Consider the following 23,201-nt stretch of genomic DNA (forward strand, 5'->3'; position numbering starts at 1 on the left):
CTGGTCAATTATTTACCTCTTTATAACATTTAAGTGACTGGATGTAGATGCATCGTTTTCCATTCTGTGGATTCACAGTTTGCACCGGCTCGGAAAGCCCGCACTCAGCGTGTTTCATATGTCAGTGGCAGAAGCCGGTCACGTGACATGTAACACACATTCTGCTTGCGATCTTTTTGGCGCCATTTCAGTCGATGCTTTGGATTCGTAGCGTGTTGTGTGAGCTGAGCAGCAAACAGTTCGTGTGTCTAGTGAGAGTGTGTCTTTGATATAATGGTTTTTTTTTTTTTTCCAAACAAAAGCTTTCATCATGAACCTGTGCCCTCATATACTAAGGCAGCTGAAGCCTTTGAAACATTCGGGAGATATATGATGGCCCATAGACTTGAGGACAGAACAGTTGTTCAACTTGCTCATTTGGAGCAAGAAATCATTGCCATAGAGTCTAGGAGAAATAGAAAACAAACATGCTTGCTTGAATATTTTAAAAAATCATAGGTATGTGATTTTCAGATTGCATAGGTTCCTAGAGTATTGTGCAAATTTAAGTTCCGTTTTATAATTTAATTATTAAAGTAATTTTTTGTAATTAATTATTTTTTAATCTGTACCATTTACTGTGTTTTTATGTAATATGTTCAGTATATCATAAACAAAATTTGGCTCATATTCTATAACTGGGTCAACTGAAGAAGGGGATACCACCTGTCAGCTTTGGTCAATGATGGCATATCTTAAGAGTCTGTTATAACTTTTTACAGTACAAACTGATCCATTTACTTTCACCCATTCACCTATCGGGCCCTATGTTTTAATTACAAAACACTAATCATTTGATACATTGATCATTTGCAATGAATATCACATTATAGTGTTGTGAAAATTTAAAATGTCATCTATGGCACCATTTGTCAAAGCTGATTAGTGGTATCTCGATCTTCAGTAATGCCCTATAATTATTATCTGGAAGCCTTACTCTTTATAGTGTTTTCCTCTATACAGTGTTCAGAATTTGTGGTCCCTTGAAAATCATTATATAGAGGTTTCACTGTAAATCAGAAAAACATTCGTGGCCCATAGGTGTGCACTGTCATTCAGCTAGGCACATCAGAATGCCAATACAATGAGTGATGTCCTCCATACAACACTACGGCATTCACACTGTCTCCCTGTACTGTGGACCAAGCTGTCCACAAAACTTGCAGCAACATCTCTTACTGCTAGACAACATCATAAATATTCTTTGGTGGCTTTTTGGGATGCACTCCTTTAGCTAGAGCGCTTAGTGCAAGATCAATTTGATTTACACCCCGAGAACAAATGGTGTTGCTGGTACTGGTCCACCTGGGCAGCCCAGAGTGGTTAGGAATTATTATTCACCAGGAGGAACACATGACATTATTCACCATGAAAAACACACATGTCTTTTAGTGGCTCTCAAAGCTGTCTTCCCGTATGGGTGTGAATACAGTTGGCTTAAGATATTTGCATGTACACTGGCTGGTTTATTTCTGAGCAATGACGCACACAAATATACAGTTCAATTTTAAGTGTCCATTCAACAATGTTTTTTGAGCTCTCTTTTTGAAATGATTCCATGTATGATGTGAAATCATACATCAGCATGTGTGTGTCTGTTTTGCAATCATTTTCTAATGTACTGTGCATTCTATGTTAAGTGCATTCATCTTGTATTTTTATGTGAAGTCACTAATAACAGCTGAACTGAGTAACAATCCACCCCCCCCTCCCACACCCACCCACCCACCCACCCACCCACCCACCCACCCACCCACCCACCCACCCACCCACACACACACACACACACACACACACACACACACACACACACACACACACACACACACACACACACACACGTCACAGCAATGCCCATTATTGTCATTAATTGTAACAATATTACATGAGAAAAGAGCTGACCTTTCAGTGAATTCTACATCAAGATATAAAATGTTCCAATACTCCTTACCCCTCCCACCCCCACCAAGAGGGGGAGGGAACAGGGCAGTGGGGTGAGACACCCCCCCCCCCTCCACGGTCTCAGGCAAAGAAAAAAATATAATGTAGTAAGGTGTTTTTCTTTCAAGAAAATGATTTAAGCATCAGCATTACATAAGTTTTTAACAGAGTTGTAACTGGAACTTTGTTATGGCTGCTTACAAGTCACCATCATCTTCCACAACATTAAAAATACTCAATACTCCCATGTCTAGCTCCCCCTCCCCCCTACAAACCATCATATGATGCCCTTGTATCCTTAGAAAAATGTACTTTGACTAAATTATTCCATCTGATATGTAAGATATATGTTGTTGTTATTGTTGTTGTGGTCTTCAGTCCTGAGACTGGTTTGATGCAGCTCTCCCTGCTACCCTATCCTGTGCAAGCTTCTTCATCTCCCAGAACTTACTGCATCCTACATCCTTCTGAATCTGTTTAGTGATTCATCTCTTGGATATATCTCTTGGATATATGAGAGAGGTAAATTAACCTCTGACCTCAAGAAGAATGTAATACACTGAAGTGCCGAAGAAACTGGTGTAGGAATGCATATTCAAATACAGAGATATGTAAACAGGCAGAATACGGCACTGCGGTCGGCAATGCCTATATAAGACACCAAGTGTCTGGCGTAGTTGTTAGATCGGTTACTGCTGGTACAATGGCAGGTTATCAAGATTTAAGTGAGTTTGAACATGGTGTTATAGCAGGCGCAGCAGCAATGGGCCACAGCATCTCTGTGGTAGTGATCAAGTGGGGATTTTCCTGTACAACCATTTCTGGAGTCATGAATATCAGGAACCCAGTAAAACATCAAATCTCTGACATCGGAAAATGATCCTGCAAACACGGGACCAATGATGAATGAAGAGAATCATTTAACGTGACAGAAGAGCAAATCTTCCGAAAATTGCTGAAGATTTTAATGCTGGGCCAGCAACAAGTGCAGCATGCCAACCGTTCAAAGAAACATCATCGATATGGGCTTTCAGAGCCGAAGGCCCACTTGTGTACCCTTGATGACTGCATGACACAAAGCTCTATGCCTCATCTTGGCCCGTCAACACCGACATTGGACTGCTGATGACTGGAAACATGTTGCCTGATCAGACAAATCTCATTTTAAATTATATCAAGCAGATAGACATGTACAGATATGGAGACAACCTCATGAATCCATTGACCCTGCATTTCAGCAGGGGTCTGTTGAAGCAGGTGGAAGCTATGCAATGGTGTGGGAAGTGTGCAGCTGGAGTGATATGGGACACCTGATATGTCTAGATACAACTCTGACAGGTGACACATATGTAGACAACCTGCTTGATCATCTGCATCCATTCATGTCCATTGCACTTTCCACCTGACTTGGGCAATTCCAGCAGGACAATGTGATACTCCACATGTCCAGAATTGCTACAGAGTGGCTCCAGGATTACTCTTCTTAGTTGTAAACACTTCTGCTGGGCACCAAACTCCCCAGACATGAACATTATAGAGCATATCTGGGATGCCTTGCAACATGCTGTTCAGAAGAGATCTCTCTCCCCTCATACTCTTACGGATTTATGGACAGCCCTGCAGGATTCATAGTGTCAATTCCCTCCAGCGCTAAATCATACATTAGTCATGTCCATGCCATGTCATGTTGCAGCACTTCTCCATGCCCATGGGGGCCCTACATGATATTAGGCAGGTGTACCAGTTTTTTTGGCTCTTCAGTTAATTCCTGTCTCAAAGAAATTATGAATTTAATAAATCAAGCTTGTGAAACACTGACATGAATATGTTACAGAAGTATGGGAAACTACTGGATACCAGTCTCACGGATATTGAGTTTGGGTTCCAGAGAAATGCAGGAACATGCAAGGCAGTACTGACTGTGTGACTTATCTTAAAAGAAGACTGAAGAAAGGCAAACCTACATTTACAGTATTTGTAGGTTTAGACATGGCCTTTGACAGTGTTGACTGGAACATACTGTTAGACAATTTGAAAGCAGGAAGGATTCAAAACAGAGAGGGAAAAGTTATCTACAACTTCAGTAAAAGGCAGATGGCAGTTATAACAGTCAAAGGACATGAAAGAAAATCAGTAATTGAGAAGGGGGTGAGACAGGGTTGTAGACTATCCCCAAAGTTATTTAATCTCTACATTTTGCAAGCAGTAAGAGAAGTCATGCGCAAATTTGGAAAGGTTATTAAACTTCAGTGAGAATAAATAAAATCTCTTATGATTGCAAATGACATTGTAAATCTGACAGAGATGGCAAAAGACTTGTAAGATCAATTGAACAGAATGGAGAGTGTCTTGAAATAAACTTACAGGATAAATAACAACAAACATAAAAGAATGGTCATAATACATCTTCAGATTCAATCAGGTAATGGTGACGGAATCAGTTTTGGAAATGACACAGTAATAATAATGATGGGATTTTAATACTGTCAATCATCAACTTCAAATTTTTACTCTTAATCGAACACTTTTCTTAAAACACACACACACACACACACACACACACACACACACACACACAAACATAAAAGAATGGTCATAATACATCTTCAGATTAAATCAGGTAATGGTGACGGAATCAGTTTTGGAAATGACACAGTAATAATAATGATGGGATTTTAATACTGTCAATCATCAACTTCAAATTTTTACTCTTAATCGAACACTTTTCTTAACACACACACACACACACACACACACACACACACACACACACACACAAAGTATCTCTGTGGCCAGTGAGGAGGAAGTGAACACATGACTGCTAGAGTAACTGAACCAGGGTTGATTTGGGCTGACAATGGTTTCTGCTGTCTGCCGAGTTCACTGAATGCTGAAGCCACATAGTGTGATATGGGCAGTACCTCTCGCTGTTTAAGCAAGGCAATTGCCACAGTCAATCTATTTCACTGCTATCTATTAATCTGTTAATTTCACTTGAGTTTAGTACGAGACTGTGAACTTCATGGCAGCTTTGCTGCACTTCTGTGGATTGCACACTCAGTGTTTTGTGCATATTTTTAGAGACACACAAGTTACTACATTTGAGTCAATAAATCCATTAGCAATTTTAGGATAAAATATTGTAAAGTAACCACTACTCATTTATTAATATGTTTGGAGGTACTTAAAAGGAAGTTATAAATATAAAAATTTGTGACATTACCATTCTTTGAGTAACAAAATATTATCTTTTGAATTGCAAGTAATTAGGTGTGGTGATTTCAATACTGATTTTATCTTGATCAGCTCTAATCGAGGTCACTTAATATTTACTGGTTATTATAGCATTTCAACTGAAATACTAAAATCTTGTGCTGACTTGATAGCACCCTCCTTGAGTTAATCCAGTAAAATGTAATCAAGACATATTACCTGAAAGACTGATACATGTAGTAATAACAAAAATGTTTAAAAGTGAAAATGAGCAAGTGATCTCTAGTTATAGACCCATCTCCCTCTTTTCGGTGTTCTGAGAAGTTTTTTTTAGAAAACAACTTATAACAGAATATTGAACCATCTACCTTATGATAATATTTAACAACTACTCAGTTTGGCTAAGGCTTTTGATTGTGATGTTCATAAAACTTACTGTGGAAAGTAAAATTTTATAGAATCGAAAGAGTCATGTCATAACAACACAATATAAAGGACTAGATTAAGAAATTTTATTACAGGAATAAAACTAATTATGGAAGAGGGAAACAATAAATATGGTGTCTTACCTGATTTGGTGCTTGGCCTCTGTCCTTGACCTATACAAAAGATTTACCAGGAACATTGGGGGACTCTCAGAAAAACTTGGTTGTTTGCTGATGGCATAGCCAGGAGGATAATGGAAATGGCTTATAATGGGTTCACAGCATGTACACAATTTTAAGATTTAAATAAAGATACAATCTTAAAGCTACCCACAAGCAATTAGTCAAATATTAAGAATCAGTGACCTCAATGTACATGACTTGTATGTTCAGGATTTAGTTAATTGGTTAACGCAACTACAAAGATAACACATAGGGTGGTGGGGTTTTGGGTTCCACTAAATAGGTCAGGTGTCCACTAGACGCAGGAGGTGGCTACATGGGTAGTAGGAGCTGTGTGGCGTGGACTGGGCGGTTTTTTAGGTTAGACAGTCTTGGGAAAGACCAAAAAGGACTCCAGTCTCAAAGGGTACAGGGCAAAGAAAAGACGAGAATCAACCAAGCAACAGTCTACATCTACATCCATACTCCGCAAGCCACCTGACGGTGTGTGGCGGAGGGTGCCTTGAGTACCTCTATCGGTTCTCCCTTCTATTCCAGTCTCATATTGTTCGTGGAAAGAAAGATTGTCGGTATGCCTCTGTGTAGGCTCTAATCTCTCTGATTTTATCCTCATGGTCTCTTCGCGAGATATACGTAGGAGGGAGCAATATACTGCTTTACTCCGCGGTGAAGTTATGTTCTCGAAACTTCAACAAAAGCCTGTACCGAGCTACTGAGCGTCTCTCCTGCAGAGTCTTCCACTGGAGTTTCTCTATCATCTCCGTAACGCTTTCGCGATTACTAAATGATACTGTAACGAAGTTCTCCGTTGGATCTTCTCTATCTCTTCTATCAACCCTATCTGGTACGGATCCCACACTGCTGAGCACTATTCAAGCAGTGGGCAAACAAGCATAATGTTACCTACTTCCTTTGTTTTCGGATTGCATTTCCTTAGGATTCTTCCAATGAAACTCAGTCTGGCATCTGCTTTACCGACGATCAACTTTATATGATCATTCCATTTTAAATCACTCCTAATGCCTACTCCCAGATAATTTATGGAATTAACTGCTTCCAGTTGCTGACCTGCTATATTGTAGCTAAATGATATGGGATCTTTCTTTCTATGTATTCGTAGCACATTACACTTGTCTACATTGAGATTCAATTGCCATTCCCTGCACCATGCGTCAATTCGCTGCAGATCCTCCTGCATTTCAGTACAATTTTCCATTGTTAAAACCTCTCGATATACCATAGCATCATCCGCAAAAAGCCTCAGTGAACTTCCGATGTCATCCACAAGGTCATTTATGTATATTGTGAATAGTAACGGTCCTATGGCACTCCCCTGTGGCACACCTGAAATCACTCTTCCTTCGGAAGACTTCTCTCCATTGAGAATTACATGCTGTGCTCTGTTATCTAGGAACTCTTCAATCCAATCACACAATTGGTCTGATAGTCCATATGCTCTTACTTTGTTCATTAAACGACTGTGGGGAACTGTATTGAACGCCTTGGAGAAGTCAAGAAACACGGCATCTACCTGGGAACCCGTGTCTACAGCCCTCTGAGTCTTGTGGACGAATAGCGCGGGTTGGGTTTCACACAATCGTCTTTTTCGAAACCCATGCTGATTCCTACAGAGTAGATTTCTAGTTTCCAGAAAAGTCATTATAATCGAACATAATACGTGTTCCAAAATTCTACAACTGATCGACGTTAGAGATATAGGTCTATAGTTCTGCACATCTGTTCGACGTCCCTTCTTGAAAATGGGGAACCCCTTTGCCCTTTTCCAATCCTTTGGAACACTACGCTCTTCTAGAGACCTACGGTACACCACTGGAAGAAGGGGTGCAAGATCCTTCACGTACTCTGTGTACAAATTGGTATCCCATCAGGTTCAGCAGCCATTCCTCTTTTGAGCGATTTTAATTGTTTCTCTATCCCTCTGTCGTCTATTTTGATATCTACCATTTTGTCATCTGTGTGACAATCTAGAGCAGGAACTACAGTGCAGTCTTCCTCTGTGAAACAGCTTTGGAAAAAGACATTTAGTATTTCGGCCTTTAGTCTGTTATCCTCTGTTTCAGTACCATTTTGGTCACAGAGTGTCTGGACATTTTGTTTTGATCCACCTACCGCTTTGACATAAGACCAAAATTTCTTAGGATTTTCTGCCAAGTCAGTACATAGAACTTTACTTTCTAATTCATTGAACACCTCTCGCACGGCCCTCCTCACATTACATTTCGCTTTGCGTAATTTTTGTTTGTCTGCAAGGCGTTGGCTATGTTTATGTTTGCTGTGAAGTTCCCTTTGTGTCCGTAGCAGTTTTCTAACTCGGTGGTTGTACCACGGTGGCTTTTTGCATCTCTTACGATCTTGCTTGGCACATACTCATCTAACACATCTTGTCGATGGTTTTGAACTTTGTCCACTGATCCTCAACACTATCTGTACTTGAGACAAAACTTTTGTGTTGAGCCATCAGGTACTCTGTAATCTGCTTTTTGTCATTTTTGCTAAACAGAAAAATCTTCCTACATTTCTTAATATCTCTATTTACAGCTGAAATCATCGATGCCGTAACCGCTTTATGATCGCTGATTCCCTGTTCTGCGTTAACTTTTTCAAATAGTTCGGGTCTGTTTGTCACCAGAAGGTCTAATATGTTATCGCCACGAGTCGGTTCTCTGTTTAACTGCTCAAGGTCGTTTTCAGATAAAGTACTTAAAAAAATTTCCCTGGATTCTTTGTCCCTGCCGCCTGTTATGAACGTTTGAGTCTCCCAGTCTATATCCTGCAAATTAAAATCTCCACCAAGAACTATAACATGGTGGGGAAATCTACTCGAAATATTTTCCAAATTATCCTTCAGGTGCTCAGCCACAACAGCTGCTGAGCCAGGGGGCCTATAGAGACATCCAATTACCATGTCTGAGCCTGCTTTAACCATGACCTTCACTCAAATTATTTCACATTTCAGATCTCCGTCAATTTCCTTCAATACTATTGCACTTCTTATCGCTATAAACATGCTTCCCCCTTCACTGTCCAGCCTGTCTCTGTGGTATACATTCCAATCTGAGTTTAGAATTTCATTACTGTTTACATCTGGTTTCAGCCAACTTTCTGTCCCTAGTACTATATGGGCATTGTGACCGTTTATTAATGAGAGCAGTCCTGGGACCTTCCTATAGATTCTCCTGCAGTTTACTATTAGCACATTAATGTTGTTATTGCCTGTTGCATTTTGCCTACTCCTACCTTGCCACGTCTCAGGAGGCATCTTGTCGGGTCTAGGGAGGGAATTCTCTAACCTAAAGAACCCACATGTGTACTCCACACGTACTCCGCTACCCTTGTAGATGCTTCCTGTGTGTAGTGCACCCCTGACCTATTCAGGGGGACCCCACATTTCTCCATCCGATAGTGGAGGTCGAGAAATTTGCACCCCAGATCTCCACAGAATCGTCTGAGCCTCTGGTTTAAGCCTTCTACTCAGCTCCAAACCAGAGGACCGCGATCGGTTCTGGGAACGATACTACAAATAGTTAGCTCAGATTCCACCCCGCAAGCGAGGCTTTCCGCCTTTACCAACTCCACCAACTGCCTGTACAAACCGAGGATGACCTCTGAACCCAGATGGCACGAGTCATTGGTGCCAACATGAGCAACAATTTGCAGTTGGGTGCACCCAGTGCTCTCTATCGCCGCCGGCAGGGCCTCCTCCACATCTCGGATGAGACCCCCCCGGCAAGCAGACAGAGTGAACACTGGCCTTCTTCACGGACCTTTCCGCTATTTCCCTAAGGGGCTCCATCATCCGCCTAACGCTGGAGCTCTCAATAACTAATAACCCCCCCCCCCCCCCCCCCCTCCCCCGTGCCTGCTCGGACCTTGCTGAAGGAGCGGTCACATGTCCACCCACAGGCAGAGTGGGCGATGCCACACGGCCAGCCTCCACATTGACCCTCCGCTCGTGCGCTGCGAACGCTGCTGAACCCACCACTCCCCTTGGGGACAGGGTGGCCCAACCGCACCCGGTACCCACGAAGATGTCTCGACAGCATGGACAGTGGGTGAAGCATGTAACACCTGGGGTGTACCGTGCGATGCACCAGACTCCCCATTGCCGCTGTATTCCGAGGCAGCAGCCTAAAGACGGCTGAAAGCGGCCATCAACACGTTCAGCTATTCGTGAACAGTGGCCAGCTCCTCCCGCATCCGTACACAGCAGTCACACATCCTATCCATCCTAAGAAATCAATTTACTGTAGAGAGTTAATCAACTTTTAACTAGACTGCTAATTCACTAAAGGTGGCTGATAGTTGACTAAAGTGTGGTTACTAGACAGTTCTTGTAGAAAACAATGAAAATAGCACTACCTGTCTCTGGACTGTATTAAAAACAAACACAAGCACTACTGGCACTATCGCTGACTAAAGGGACTCTCTCTGACTGTATTCAAAACAAACACAAAATCTATGGAACACTATTACTAGCACTCGACAATTAAAGCTTCCTAAAAGCAAAAACACATGGAAGAAGAAGTGACAAGTAAGAAAAATACAGTTAATACTTAAATTAACGTAGCTCGCTGCACAGCAGACGTGACGCAGATGGCAGTTACGACGACACTCGGTACTGTAGTTGTAAATTGTCATAGCTGTGTTGGAAAAGTACCAGAGCTTCAAGTGCTGATAGAAAAGCACTGAAGCTGAAATCATTATAGGAACAGAAAGCTGGCTAAAGCCGGAGATAAATTCTGCCAAAATTTTTAAACAGGCGCAAACCATGTTCAGAAAGGATAGATTAAATAAAGTAGGTGGTGGTGTGTTTGTGTCTGTTGGTAGTAGTTTATCTTGTAGCGAAGTTGAAATAGATAGTTCCTGCGAATTACTATGGGTACAGGGTTATACTCAACAGCCGCACCAAAATAATAATTGGCTCCTTCTAATTACCCCCCTACTCAGATGATATAATAGCTGAATGCTTCAAAGAAAACTTGAATCTCATTACAAATAAGTACCCCATTCATACAGTCATAATTGATGGAGACTTCAATCTACCCTTAATTTGTTGGCAAAAATACATGTTCAAAGCTGGTGGTAGACAGAAAATATCTTCTGAAATTGTAATAAATGCTTTCTCTGAAAATTACTTTGAACAATTAGTTCATGACCCCACACAAATTGCAAATGGCTGCGAAAACACACTTGACCTCTTGGCCACAAATACTCCTGATCTAATAGAGAGCGTCATGACTGATACAGGGATTAGTGAACACAAGGTCATTCTAGCGAGGCCCAAAACCATATCATCCAAAACCCCTAAAAATAAACGCAAAATACATCTATTTAAAACAGCAGATAAAAATTCGCTTGATGCCTTCCTATGAGGGAGTCTCCATTCCTTCCAAGCTAATTATGTAAGTGTAGACCATATATGGCTCAAATTCAAAGATACAGTATCGACAGCAGTAGATAGATACATACCGCATAAGTTAATAAGAGACAGGACTGATCCACCATGGTATGCAAAACACGTCAGAACACTGTTGCCGAAGCAACTAAAAAAGCATGCCAAATTCAGAAGAACGCAAAATCCCCAAGACTGGCTAAGTTTCACAGAAACTCGAAATTTAGTGCAGACGTCAATGCGAGGTGCTTTTAATAGTTTCCACAATGAAATATTGTCTCAAAATATGGTAGAAAACCCAAAGAGATTCTGGTCGTATGTAAAGTACACCAGTGGCAAAAAACAGTCAATAATGTCACTGCGCAATAGCGATGGAAATGTTATCGATGATGGTGCCACTATAGCAGAAGTTACTAAATATAGTTTTCTGTAATTCCTTCACGAAAGAAGATGAAGTAAATATTCAAGAATTCAAAACCAGAACAGCTGTTAGCATAAGTGACATAAAAGTAGATATCTTAGGTGTTGCGAAACAACTCAAATCGCTTAAGAAAGGCAAGTTTTCCAGTCCAGATGGTATACCAATCAGGTTCCTCTCAGAGTATGCAGACACAATATCGCCTTCTTAGAAATCATATACAGGGTGTTACTAAAAGGTACGGCCAAACTTTCAGGAAACATTCCTCAGACACAAATAAAGAAAAGATGTGGACATGTGTCCGGAAACGCTTAATTTCAATGTTAGAGCTCATTTTAGTTTCGTCAGTATGTACTGTACTTCCTCGATTCACCGACAGTTGGCCCAATTGAAGGAAGGTAATGTTGACTTCGGTGCTTGTGGCGACATGCGACTCATTGCTCTACAGTACTAGCATCAAGCACATCAGTACGTAGCACCAACAGGTTAGTGTTCATCACGAACGTGGTTTTGCAGTCAGTGCAATGTTTACAAATGCAGAGTTGGCAGATGCCCATTTGATGTATGGATTAGCACGGGGCAATAGCCATGGCGTGGTACGTTTGTATCGAGACAGATTTCCAGAACGAAGGTGTCCCGACAGGAAGACGTTCGAAGCAATTGATCGGCGTCTTATGAAGCACGGAACATTCCAGCCTATGACTCGTGACTGGGGAAGACCTAGAACAACGAGGACACCTGCAATGGACGAGGCAATTCTTCGTGCAGTTGATGATAACCCTAATGTCAGCATCAGAGAAGTTGCTGCTGTACAAAGTAACGTTGACCATGTCACTGTATGGAGAGTGCTACGGGAGAACCAGTTGTTTCCGCACCATGTACAGCGTGTGCAGGCACTATCAGCAGCTGATTGGCCTCCACGGGTACACCTCTGTGAATGGTTCATCCAACAATGTGTCAATCCTCATTTCAGTGCAAATGTTCTCTTTATGGATGAGGCTTCATTCCAACGTGATCAAATTGTAAATTTTCACAATCAACATGTGTGGGCTGACGAGAATCCACATGCAATTGTGCAATCACGTCATCAACACAGATTTTCTGTGAACGTTTGGGCAGGCATTGTTGGTGATGTCTTGATTGGGCCCCATGTTCTTCCACCTATGCTCAATGGAGCACGTTATCATGATTTCATACGGGATACTCTACCTGTGCTGCTAGAACATGTGCCTTTACAAGTGCGACACAACATGTGGTTCATGCACAATGGAACTCCTGCACATTTCAGTCGAAGTGTTCGTACGCTTCTCAACAACAGATTCGGTGACCGATGGATTGGTAGAGGCGGACCAATTCCATGGCCTCCACGCTCTCCTGACCTCAACCCTCTTGACTTTCATTTACGGGGGCATTTGAAAGCTCTTGTCTACGCAACCCTGGTACCAAATGTAGAGACTTTTCGTGCTCGTATTGTGGACGGCTGTGATACAATACGCCATTCTCCAGGGATGCATCAGCGCATCAGGGATTCCATGCCACGGAGGGTGGATGCATGTATCCTCGCTAACGGAGGACATTTTGAACATTTCCTGTAACAAAGTGTTTGAAGTCACGCTGGTACATTCTGTTGCTGTGTGTTTCAATTCCATGATTAATGTGATTGGAAGTGAAGTAATAAAATGAGCTCTAACATGGAAAGTAAGCGTTTCCGGACACATGTCCACATAACATATTTTCTTTCTTTGTGTGTGAGGAATGTTTCCCGAAAGTTTGGCCGTACCTTTTTGTAACACCCTGTACAACTGTTCACTTGACAAAAGGTCTGTTCCTAAAGACTGGAAAGTAGCACAGGTCACACCAATATTCAAGAAAGGAAATAGGAGTAACCCACTGAATTACAGACCCATATCACTGACCTCAATTTGCAGTAGGACTTTGGAGCATATAATCTACTCAAACATTATGAATCACCTTGAAGAAAATGACTTACTGATACATAACCAACACGGATACAGAAAATATCGTTCTTGTGCAACACAGTTAACTCTTTATTCCCATGAAGTAATGAGTGCTGTTGACAAGGGATCTCAGATCAATTCCATATTCCTAGATTTCCAGAAGGCTTTTGATATTGTTCCCCACAAGCAACTATTAAATTGTGTGCATATGGAGTATCATCTCAGCTGTGTGACTGGATTCGTGATTTCCTCTCAGAGGGGTCACTGTTCGTAGTGCTAGACGGTAAATCATCGAGTAGAATAGAAGTGATATTTGGCATTCCGCCAGGTAGTGTCATAGGCCCTCTGCTGTTCCTGATTTATATAAATGATCTAGGCAATAATCTGAGCAGCCCCCTTAGATTGTTTGCAGATGACATTGCAATTTACTGTCTAGGAAAATCATCAGACGATCAATTCCAATTACAAAATGATCTAGAGAGAATTCCTGTATGGTGCAAAAAGTGGCAATTGGCACTAAACTAAGAAAAGTGCGAGGTCATGCACATGGGCAGTAAAAGAAATCCGATAAATTTTGGGTATACAATAAATTGCTCAAATCTAAGGGCTGTCAATTCGACTAAATACCTAGGAATTACAATTACGTGCAACTTAAACTGGAAAGGCCACATAGATAATATTGTGGGGAAGGCGAAACAAAGACTGCGCTTTGTTGGCAGAACACTTAGAAGATGCGACAAACCCACTAAAGAGACCGCCTACATTACACTTATTGTCCTCTGCTGGAATATTGCTGCGTGGTATTGGATCCTTACCAGGTAGGATTGACAGAGGACATCGAAAAAGTGCAAAGAAGGGCATCTCGTTACGTGTTACCGCACAATAGGGGTGAGAGTGTCACTGATATGATACACGAGTTGGGGTGGCAGTCACTGAAACAAAGGCGGTTTTCTTTGTGGTGAGATCTATTTACAGAATTTCAGTCACCAACTTTCTCTTCCGAATGAGAAAATATTTTGTTGACACCCACCTACGTAGGGAGAAATGATCATCATAATATATTACAAGAAATCAGAGCTCAAACGGAAAGATTTAGGTGTTCCTTTTCCCCATGCACCATTCGATAGTGGAATGGTAGAGAAGCAGTATGAAAATGGTTCAATGAGCCCTCTGCCAGGCACTTACGTGTGGATTGCAGAGTAACCATGTAGATGTAGATGACGAAATTAATGTGACGACTAGAAAATCCCATTTGCACCACCATTACTGAATTCATACACTTTCACAGCTAACAACATTAATCTTTTAGCTGCAGATATCAAATATGCTCGTCACCTCCTGCACCTCAGTTGATTGTAAACTGAGAAAGAAGTCTACATGATTGTCAGTAAGATACAAGGCTGATAAAAAAAAAAGTTCAACTCTTGATTCACAGATCCAACTGAATGAAGTAAATAAGACTACCAATTTCTACTGAGAGTTGATGTCACCTTTTTTTTAATTTTCAATGTAACTTACCAAGGCACTTCTGTTTCACTCGTTCCAGTTCCTTCTCTCTTCGTGCTGACAGTATAAGTTTCACATTATGTTTTGCCAAGATGACAGCTAGGGATTCCCCAATGCCACTTGAAGCACCTGTGACCCAGATGACTTTCCCAACTAAAGATCCTGTAAATTAAAGAATTCAACAAAGGTTAGAATCTAGTTCATAATATATGATATAAAACACTAGCTCAAGAAATGCAGAAGGCACAAAAGAGCCATGCTATTTCAAAGTAATCATCTTTACATTTGGATGAAGAAAGATCATGGTAACCTAAACTGGAATGAGTGGATGAGGCCTTCTGCTAAATGGCTCCTAAAAATAAGAGGCCAACAGTTTGACCATTGCAACACAAAGTGGAATGGTTCTATTCTGGTTTTTGTAATGATCATGGAAAAATACCGAATGCACTTACATGGAACTTCACAAGAGATCAAACATATGATGTATTAAAGAATATCTTATTGGGTGCCTTGCAAGGCAAGTGTCAATTTACAGTAACATCACATACATCCCAATAACAGTGCTGAATTGGTTGTCTCATGCCATTAAAAGCCAAATGCAGTAAAAATAGTTTAGATTATATGACTACACTCAGCTCAATTAATTCACTGTAGGTAATGGTTACCTTTGCTCATTATATTGTCCAAATTCAATCTCATTACACAAGATGTAAAATTAAAAGTATGGTGATTATGTACATAGAAATATGTAATAGGTGGTCACCCAGATAAAATACTAAATCTATTAATTCTGAAACAAGATTAAATATTTCATAGTGACTTAACATTCATACCAAAGGTTCTTTTTTCACACTGACGGCTGAAGTGACACTGTCGCCATCTGAATTAAAAATAATATCAGCTGAAATGCAACATATCAATACCTGTACACCATAAGTATAGCATCTCAATGGATTGTCTCACTGGAAATCAATGAGCCACAATTTTCCCCTAATGATATGATACAAGGTACTGAATGAACCAATGGCCCTAAGAGACATTTAACCCACAGGGTGTGGATGATGTAGTCCAGGCTGGGACTGAGTCTGTAAAGTTGGTAAGGCCATGGGGTGTATTTTGTACCATGTCTTGAGCAAACTCATCCACGTTAAAGTAAACATGAACCAAGGCATTTAATTCAACATTGTCAGTGATCAAACATTGTCCTTTCTTCTGCATCTTCATGATGAGTACACTGTTGAAAATCCCTTCTTCCAATATGACAACAGACATTTTCACAGGACTGCCCTTATACATTCCTAGTTCGATGAATACTCAGGTATCCTACTGCACTGTGACTCGTCCGCTAAATTACCCAGTCTCAGTCCCATAGAAAATGTCTACAGTGGTGAAATGTAGGAACTGCTTAGCAGGGTGTCTTGAAAATAGTTTTGTTAGTCACTTTGCAATGACGAGTGAGATTTATCTGTAAAAACAAAAGTAACACTGCCTGCATAATGAAAAGACAAGATGACAAAGGTAGGTAGGTAAGGTAGGTAGGTTAAATGATAAAAAGGGACAAAATGACAAGACTGCCAGTACCTCCTGCCTGAACAGGCAATTCAGCAAAACTACAGGCCAAAGAAGGGCTTAATGTGTGAAATCCAAGGAAAGAAAACCTGAAGGTCTAGTCACCAGTCTTCCAACCTGGGACAGGCAAGTCAACAAAATTACATGCCAAAGAAGGGCCTAGTGCACAAAACCTAAGGAAAGAAAAGTTCACAGTCTACCAAAGGTCAACAAGGCTACAGATTGGAACAAGTAAGAAGAAAAGGGAGAAAGGCAGGTGAGGAATCCCGTCATGAGAGCAGCCAGAGGCCCCCAAAAACAGAAAGTGCGAGGGAGGACATACCATGCCCCTCCCCCCGCCACCCTTCACCACTTAGCAGAGGCACCCCATCCAACAATATCCAGAAAAGACTAACGACACAGACAGAGCGAGAGAAGCACAGAAAAACAGAGGAAGAACATCAAGTCAAACAGACCACATGAGAAGTGAGAAGAAGAGTAAAATAGTGGGTAAGGTGATGGCTGGGGCAGGCCACCAAGCCCAGACACCTGCTGCCTATTTGGGGCAGAGGGGGCAACAGGGCATCCTTTCAACCCTTCAATGGGCTGACAAGACTTAGGTGTCCTCCCTTAGAGAAAGTAGGAGAGACTCCTTTCACGAATAAACCATAAAACCGGGTCAGCCGCTAAGGGATCATCTGCTAACACCAGGCATAGTGAGTCAGGGAGTTTAAAGAGTCCACCGTAAGGCAGCAAAATGCGGATCATTGTCAAATGGGCACCACAGCAACAGTGCAAAAGATCCTCACAATGGAGGAGATGACCCTGAGTCAGTCAAGTATGCAGATGCAGAGCCAGCAAAGGACGATGGAGTCCTTGCGAGAGGCCCACATGGACGACCTCTCTTTTATCGCCCTTAGTTTGTTTGGCAAAGCCAGAGTATGCCTTTCCTTTTTACGAATCCATAGAACTTGACAGTGTAATACTGATTGACAGTTCAATTGTGGAATACTGATCTCAAGAGGTAACTTCCCAGTAGCCAATTTGACCAGCCTGTCAGTGAATTCATTCCGCATGATCCCTATGTGACCTGGAGTCCAGGCAAAGAACACCAAGCGTTCACATTGTTCGAGGACAAAAATGGAATCCTGGATAGTCAGGACCAAGGGACGGTGAGGGTAACATTGGTCAAGAGCTTGTAAACTGCTCGAAGAGTCACTACAGATGAGAAAGGACTCACTGGTGCAGGAATGGATATGCTCATGAGCACGAGTCCAACAAGGAGCAGAGTTCATGACATCCCACATGAACATAAGCAAAGCCAGTGCGACCAGCAACTATCGAGCCATCAGTATAGACTACTCCTGAACCCTGAAATGTGCCAAGAATGGAGAAGAATTGGCAGTAGAGGGCTTCAAGATGAGCCAAGTCTTTCAGATCTTATGACTGGTCAAGACAGAGCTGTAAGCAGGGGATGCACCATGGAGTTGTACATGGGCCCAGAGATGAGGTGGTAGAGGGCAAAACTGGAGTTCAGAAAGAAAGGGGCCAGATGCAGATGGTAATCATAGCCTCAGACCTGGGCCACCATTGCAGGAGGTGGATCTCTGTCTCTGGAAAGAGGAGATGATAGTTTGGGTGCTCTGGGGCACAGCAGATGCATAATGCATAAGCGATCAACTGTTGTTGACACAGAACCCACAACAGTGGAACCCATGCCTCTGCTAGGAGGCTGATCACAGGGCTAGTCTGAAAGGTACCAGCTGCCAGTCATAAGGCTAAGGAACCAAACCGGAACAAAGTGATTTATTGCAGATCAGACTGGGACTTCAACAACACACACAATGCAGAAAGATAAGTACGATGGGTGGAGGTAAAAGTACACATGGGGCAAGAGTATGCATCAAGTTTTCCGGTTCCTAAAGCAGATGTTCACCATTCCCCTACCAGACAGTGGATACATGATCATATCCTCAGTTCTATTCTGGACCTTATGGCAGTAGCATGCTTACAGCCTAAGAACATGCAGTAAGTCACTGTTGAACATTTGTGATGTAAAATTTGTATAGTTTTCATTAAGTGTTAAGTCAACTTAAATCTATTCAAGAATAAAATAAACTTGTTACCAGAACTGGCAGCTATAAGCTTCCAATATCCTCCATGATCTCCACAACTTTAGTTGTGTGTGCTACCTGTAGATTGCCAGAAAACAAAATAGTGGAATGTGGAAAAAGTACACTGATCTAATGGGGTAGAAGCTTGCGTGGCATATTTTTACCCCATTAAGAAACAGTTTGTGAACTTTTACCCCATAACCTGTACTTTGACTTGTGTAGTTTCTTCTAGGATATTCAAGCAAATTTTTTGTTAGTGTTTATTTACCTTAGATGCCTCATTAATCTTAGAGAACTTAAATTAATTTTTCTTTCCTGTGGGTTTTCTTTTACTGGGTAGTGGATTTTTCAAACACACTTCTAACATAATCATGTCTTCCATAGTGGCATTTCGGCTTCCCCCCCCCCCCCCCTCCCCCCTCAGAAACTGACCAGAACATCAACTCCACAGCCATTAACAGAGCTGCCCTACCATCAAACTCTTAGCCTTACTGAAATTGGGAGCTCAAAACAGCAACCACCCAAAGTTACTGGATTTCAGAGGCTGCCTCAAGAAACGTTGGCCACTTCACAAAAACTTTTTGATTGGTGGAAGAATAACCAATACTGCAGCACTGCATTTCCCTCGATAAATGACTTTTCGACCTTACTCTTAGGTAATTATGATATTTCATTTATGAATTTGTTGAAAAATAAAGAGTTCCTAATGTATTTTCCCATTCATTTGTTTGTAATCCTTTTTATTTTCTCCATTTGGGGGTAAGAGTATGCACTGTGTACTCTCCCTCAGGTGTGCATACTCTTACCCTACAGCAGGGGGTAAAAGTACCCAAAAATATTTTTAGGAGAACTTTCAGTACTCCTCTAAAAATAACTGGATAACAGTGAAAATATTACACAATGTTACCAAGATTGCAAACTAGATGTTGCGTGTATAATTGATATAACATTGCTAGAAAATTCTTTAAATATTTAGTAAAATTAAAAATGCACACTTTTACCCCCATCTACCCATTGTTTTTATTATTGCATAGTTGTTTTTGACTGTAGAAATTTCTGTGTGATTTTTTATTTTTTTTTTTTTTTTTTTTTTTTTTTTTTACTCTTAACTGGAAAAGTCTTACAAGTGTGAAAAGAGGAACCAATTTAAGGGTACAGGATGAGGCAGGATTCACATTATGAACAATGCTTCAGTGGTTCATCTGAAGAGGGAAATTTGATGCTTGAACAGATTATGAAAATGATAAATAAACTATACACTGAATTAGGCAGTCAAAGTGAACAATGAACTGAGTAAATTAGGCTATCAGGTAGAAGAAAATAACCTCTTAACTTGAAAAGTCTTACAAGTGTGAAAAGAGGAACCAATTTAAGGGTATAGGATGAGGCAGGATTCACATTATGAACAATGCTTCAGTGGTTTGTCTGAAGAGGGAAATTTGATGCTTGAACAGATTATGAAAATGATAAATAAACTATACACTGAATTAGGCAGTCAAAGTGAACAATGAACTGAGTAAATTAGGCTATCAGGTAGTAGAAAATAACAAAATTGAAGACTTAAAAATGAACCAGATAGTAAAATTGATGAAAACAATGTCAAAATTGACAAGAAGCTTTCACCACTTGCAAGTGAGTTAAATTCTGAACAACTAAATAACAGTATTCAGGTTGCAAAACTAATAAAGTAAATAACAAAGTAAAATAAACTGTTGAATCTGGGCTGAAACAGCTTAATGCTCTGGTGGATGTAGTTGAATCTGTGACTGCAAATGTCTAATCAAATTTTGTAAACTAAATAAAAAATGCACAGAATTTTGAAACAATTCATAAACTACCATGAAACAGTGCAGATAAACCAAAATACTAGTTGAAATTTGTCTTATAGCAATTAAAAAAAAAAAAAAAGAAGTTTTCTAATCTCATTTTAAGCATAATCAGAACAAGATAGGATCAAAAGAAAATTTTTGAATAGAATAAACTCTAGAGAGGGAAAAGGGAGTAAAAAGTACTTTTCTGAGAAACAGCTTAATTCATTTACACAGACACATTCACACAAACTGAGGCACTAAAAAGGAGATAAACAGAGACAATACAGCAGTGCTTAGTTTATGGATCTGATAACTCTGCTAAGAAACTGATAAAATATATAGGCAAGTTAGACTGAGTTGAATTTAATTATACATTTATTGCTTATTTAGCCTGCGCAGATTAGGGCTTTAAGGTCAGCTCTTACATCCGACCAGGAATGACAAATACCAAAGATATTACAAAACATTCCCAGTAGTAGTAGTAAAGAGCATTTAGAATGATGCCAATTAGTTCAGCACATTTGAGCTCATGTTTAGTATTATAACAAGGGGAAGGAATAAAGAAAGAGGACAAGTTTGAAATGACAGTGACAACGGGTGTTAGGAAAAAATAGAAAATAAACACAGAACTCTTCCAACAAGGGTGAAAGAAAAGCTGTGGGGATGGGGCTGATGAGAGTGAGCTGCACAAATATGAGAGAGATGGTTATTGTGATAGATGGTGGGCCATTAGCTGTCTTTTGAAGGTTGGAAGGAATTTGATTTCTCTGATACACAAAATGATTTAGAGATGACAGCAGTGTTATTTGATGGTACAGAGATAATTTTACTTTGTTGAGAATGAATATTTCTTCTGTGCTGTTCAGATAGTAGTGTAAGAGTTGTAGACAGGTAAGGGGGAGGGCAGTGTTTGCAAATACAATAGAGCAAACATGGAGTATGATAGCCTCTATATTTATCAGCACTTAACCATGATAATTGTTCATAGATTGGAATGATATAAAAGCATACATCACAATGTACCATTCACAAGCATTCATCACCACTTTCACCAGGTGTGATCTTTCATATGAAAGCCTTGGAGAATAGTGTCATCATAGTCAAGTATGGGGAATTTTACCATCTTTATAAGATTCTTTTTAAGCTCAACAGGAATTACTTTTTTATATCTTTGTAATGAGTGAAGTAACACTGAAACTTCTACTACTACTTCTACAGACTGTAGTTGGGTGTTCAGTCCAATCTAAGCGATTGTCCAGAATTATTTTCAAATTCTTTGTAGAAGAAGAAAAAGCTATTTCTGTGCCATTTGGGATTAATGGTGAAGGAGATTTTCTGAACTGAGAGGTAAAATGTTTTCTGTGAATGACTAAGATTGCTTGCATTTTAGCCAGGTTAAGTTCAAACTTAGGTTCTGCACCCACTCAGATAATGCATGTAAATCGGCATATACAGGGTGGTTCACGAAGATATGCAAACACTTTAATATGTTATTTTACAAGTAAAACTAAATAAAAAAGTTCATATAAACATAGGCCCAAATATGTTTAGTTATGGAGTTATGGCTAATAAAAGTTTTTGCCTGAAATTTAGCAACTTCGCTAATATGAAGCCATTGCAAAACTGTACGAGGTTAAAGTAAAGCACAATTTCCATTCATTTTGTTGTTATTGATCTGCTGAATCTAATAAAACATGTCCCAGACGTGTATCTGCAGTAGTTTTCCAGAACATTCAGAGAAGCAAAGAAGTAATTGCGTAAAAATTTTAATTTATTAACTACTTGGCCCAATTTGTTTATTAAATTCCAGACAAAGTTTTCAACAGAAGTTGTAGAGAATTTCATTTTGTAAAAATGATGATAATACCATTGACTGAAACTGTATGAATGTGTCAGATAATCTGCTTTTATTAATACCATAGCACACAAGAATTCATGTTAAATCAGAAAAAAAGCTCAGTGTTAGGGTAGTTGTACAGTGTACATACAATTTCGCAATACATTCACAATAAATGTTCAAAACTGTCTCTACAGTTTTGCTATGGCTTCATATTAGCGAAGTTGCTAAATTGCAGGCAAAATCTTTTATTAGCCATAACTCCATGCCTAAACATTTGTGGTCCTATGTTTATATGAACTTGTTTCTTTAGTTTTACTTGCAGTTAGTGAATCACACTGTATATGCTCGATGGCTGTTCACAGGTTTGTTGGACTTGCACTTAGATATAACTGAAGGCCATCAGTGTATAGGTGATATCACAATGGGAGAGAATAGTTGACAAATCATCAACATGAAATGTGAAGAATAATGGGCCCAATACCGATCCTTGCAGGAACCCTGCTATTTCATCCTTCCAATGTGATATTTTTTTTCCAATCATTACACATTGTTGGCAAGATGTTAGGTATTATTATAACTACTGTATAGCACTTGAAAAAAGATTTTGACTTGTGAGTTTAGCAAATAGAATGTCAGAGTCAACAGTATTTAAAAACTTTGGTGTAATCCAAAAAGCATATAACAGTCAACTGTTGTTTGTTCATAGCTTGTTTCAGTTTGTCAGTAACTTTTATAAGACCAGCCATCGTGCTGTAGTTTTGCTGCAAACCAGACAGGTATTCATCCAAAAGT

The 23,201-nt window shown here is 40.2% G+C and overlaps 1 protein-coding gene across 2 annotated transcripts in view; it reads right to left on the reverse strand.

Annotated features, from left to right (window-relative positions):
• The window catches only part of LOC126184225 (dehydrogenase/reductase SDR family member 7), a 161,691-nt gene that overhangs the window by 89,608 nt on the left and 48,882 nt on the right, over positions 1 to 23,201 (reverse strand). For both annotated transcript variants that reach the window (XM_049926594.1, XM_049926593.1), the window contains exon 3: positions 15,109 to 15,258. In XM_049926594.1, coding sequence (XP_049782551.1) covers positions 15,109 to 15,258 — 150 coding nt within the window. The remainder of the gene's footprint in view (positions 1 to 15,108; positions 15,259 to 23,201) is intronic.

Source organism: Schistocerca cancellata, chromosome 4 (assembly GCF_023864275.1).
Source record: "Schistocerca cancellata isolate TAMUIC-IGC-003103 chromosome 4, iqSchCanc2.1, whole genome shotgun sequence".
Classification (NCBI taxonomy): domain Eukaryota; kingdom Metazoa; phylum Arthropoda; class Insecta; order Orthoptera; family Acrididae; genus Schistocerca; species Schistocerca cancellata.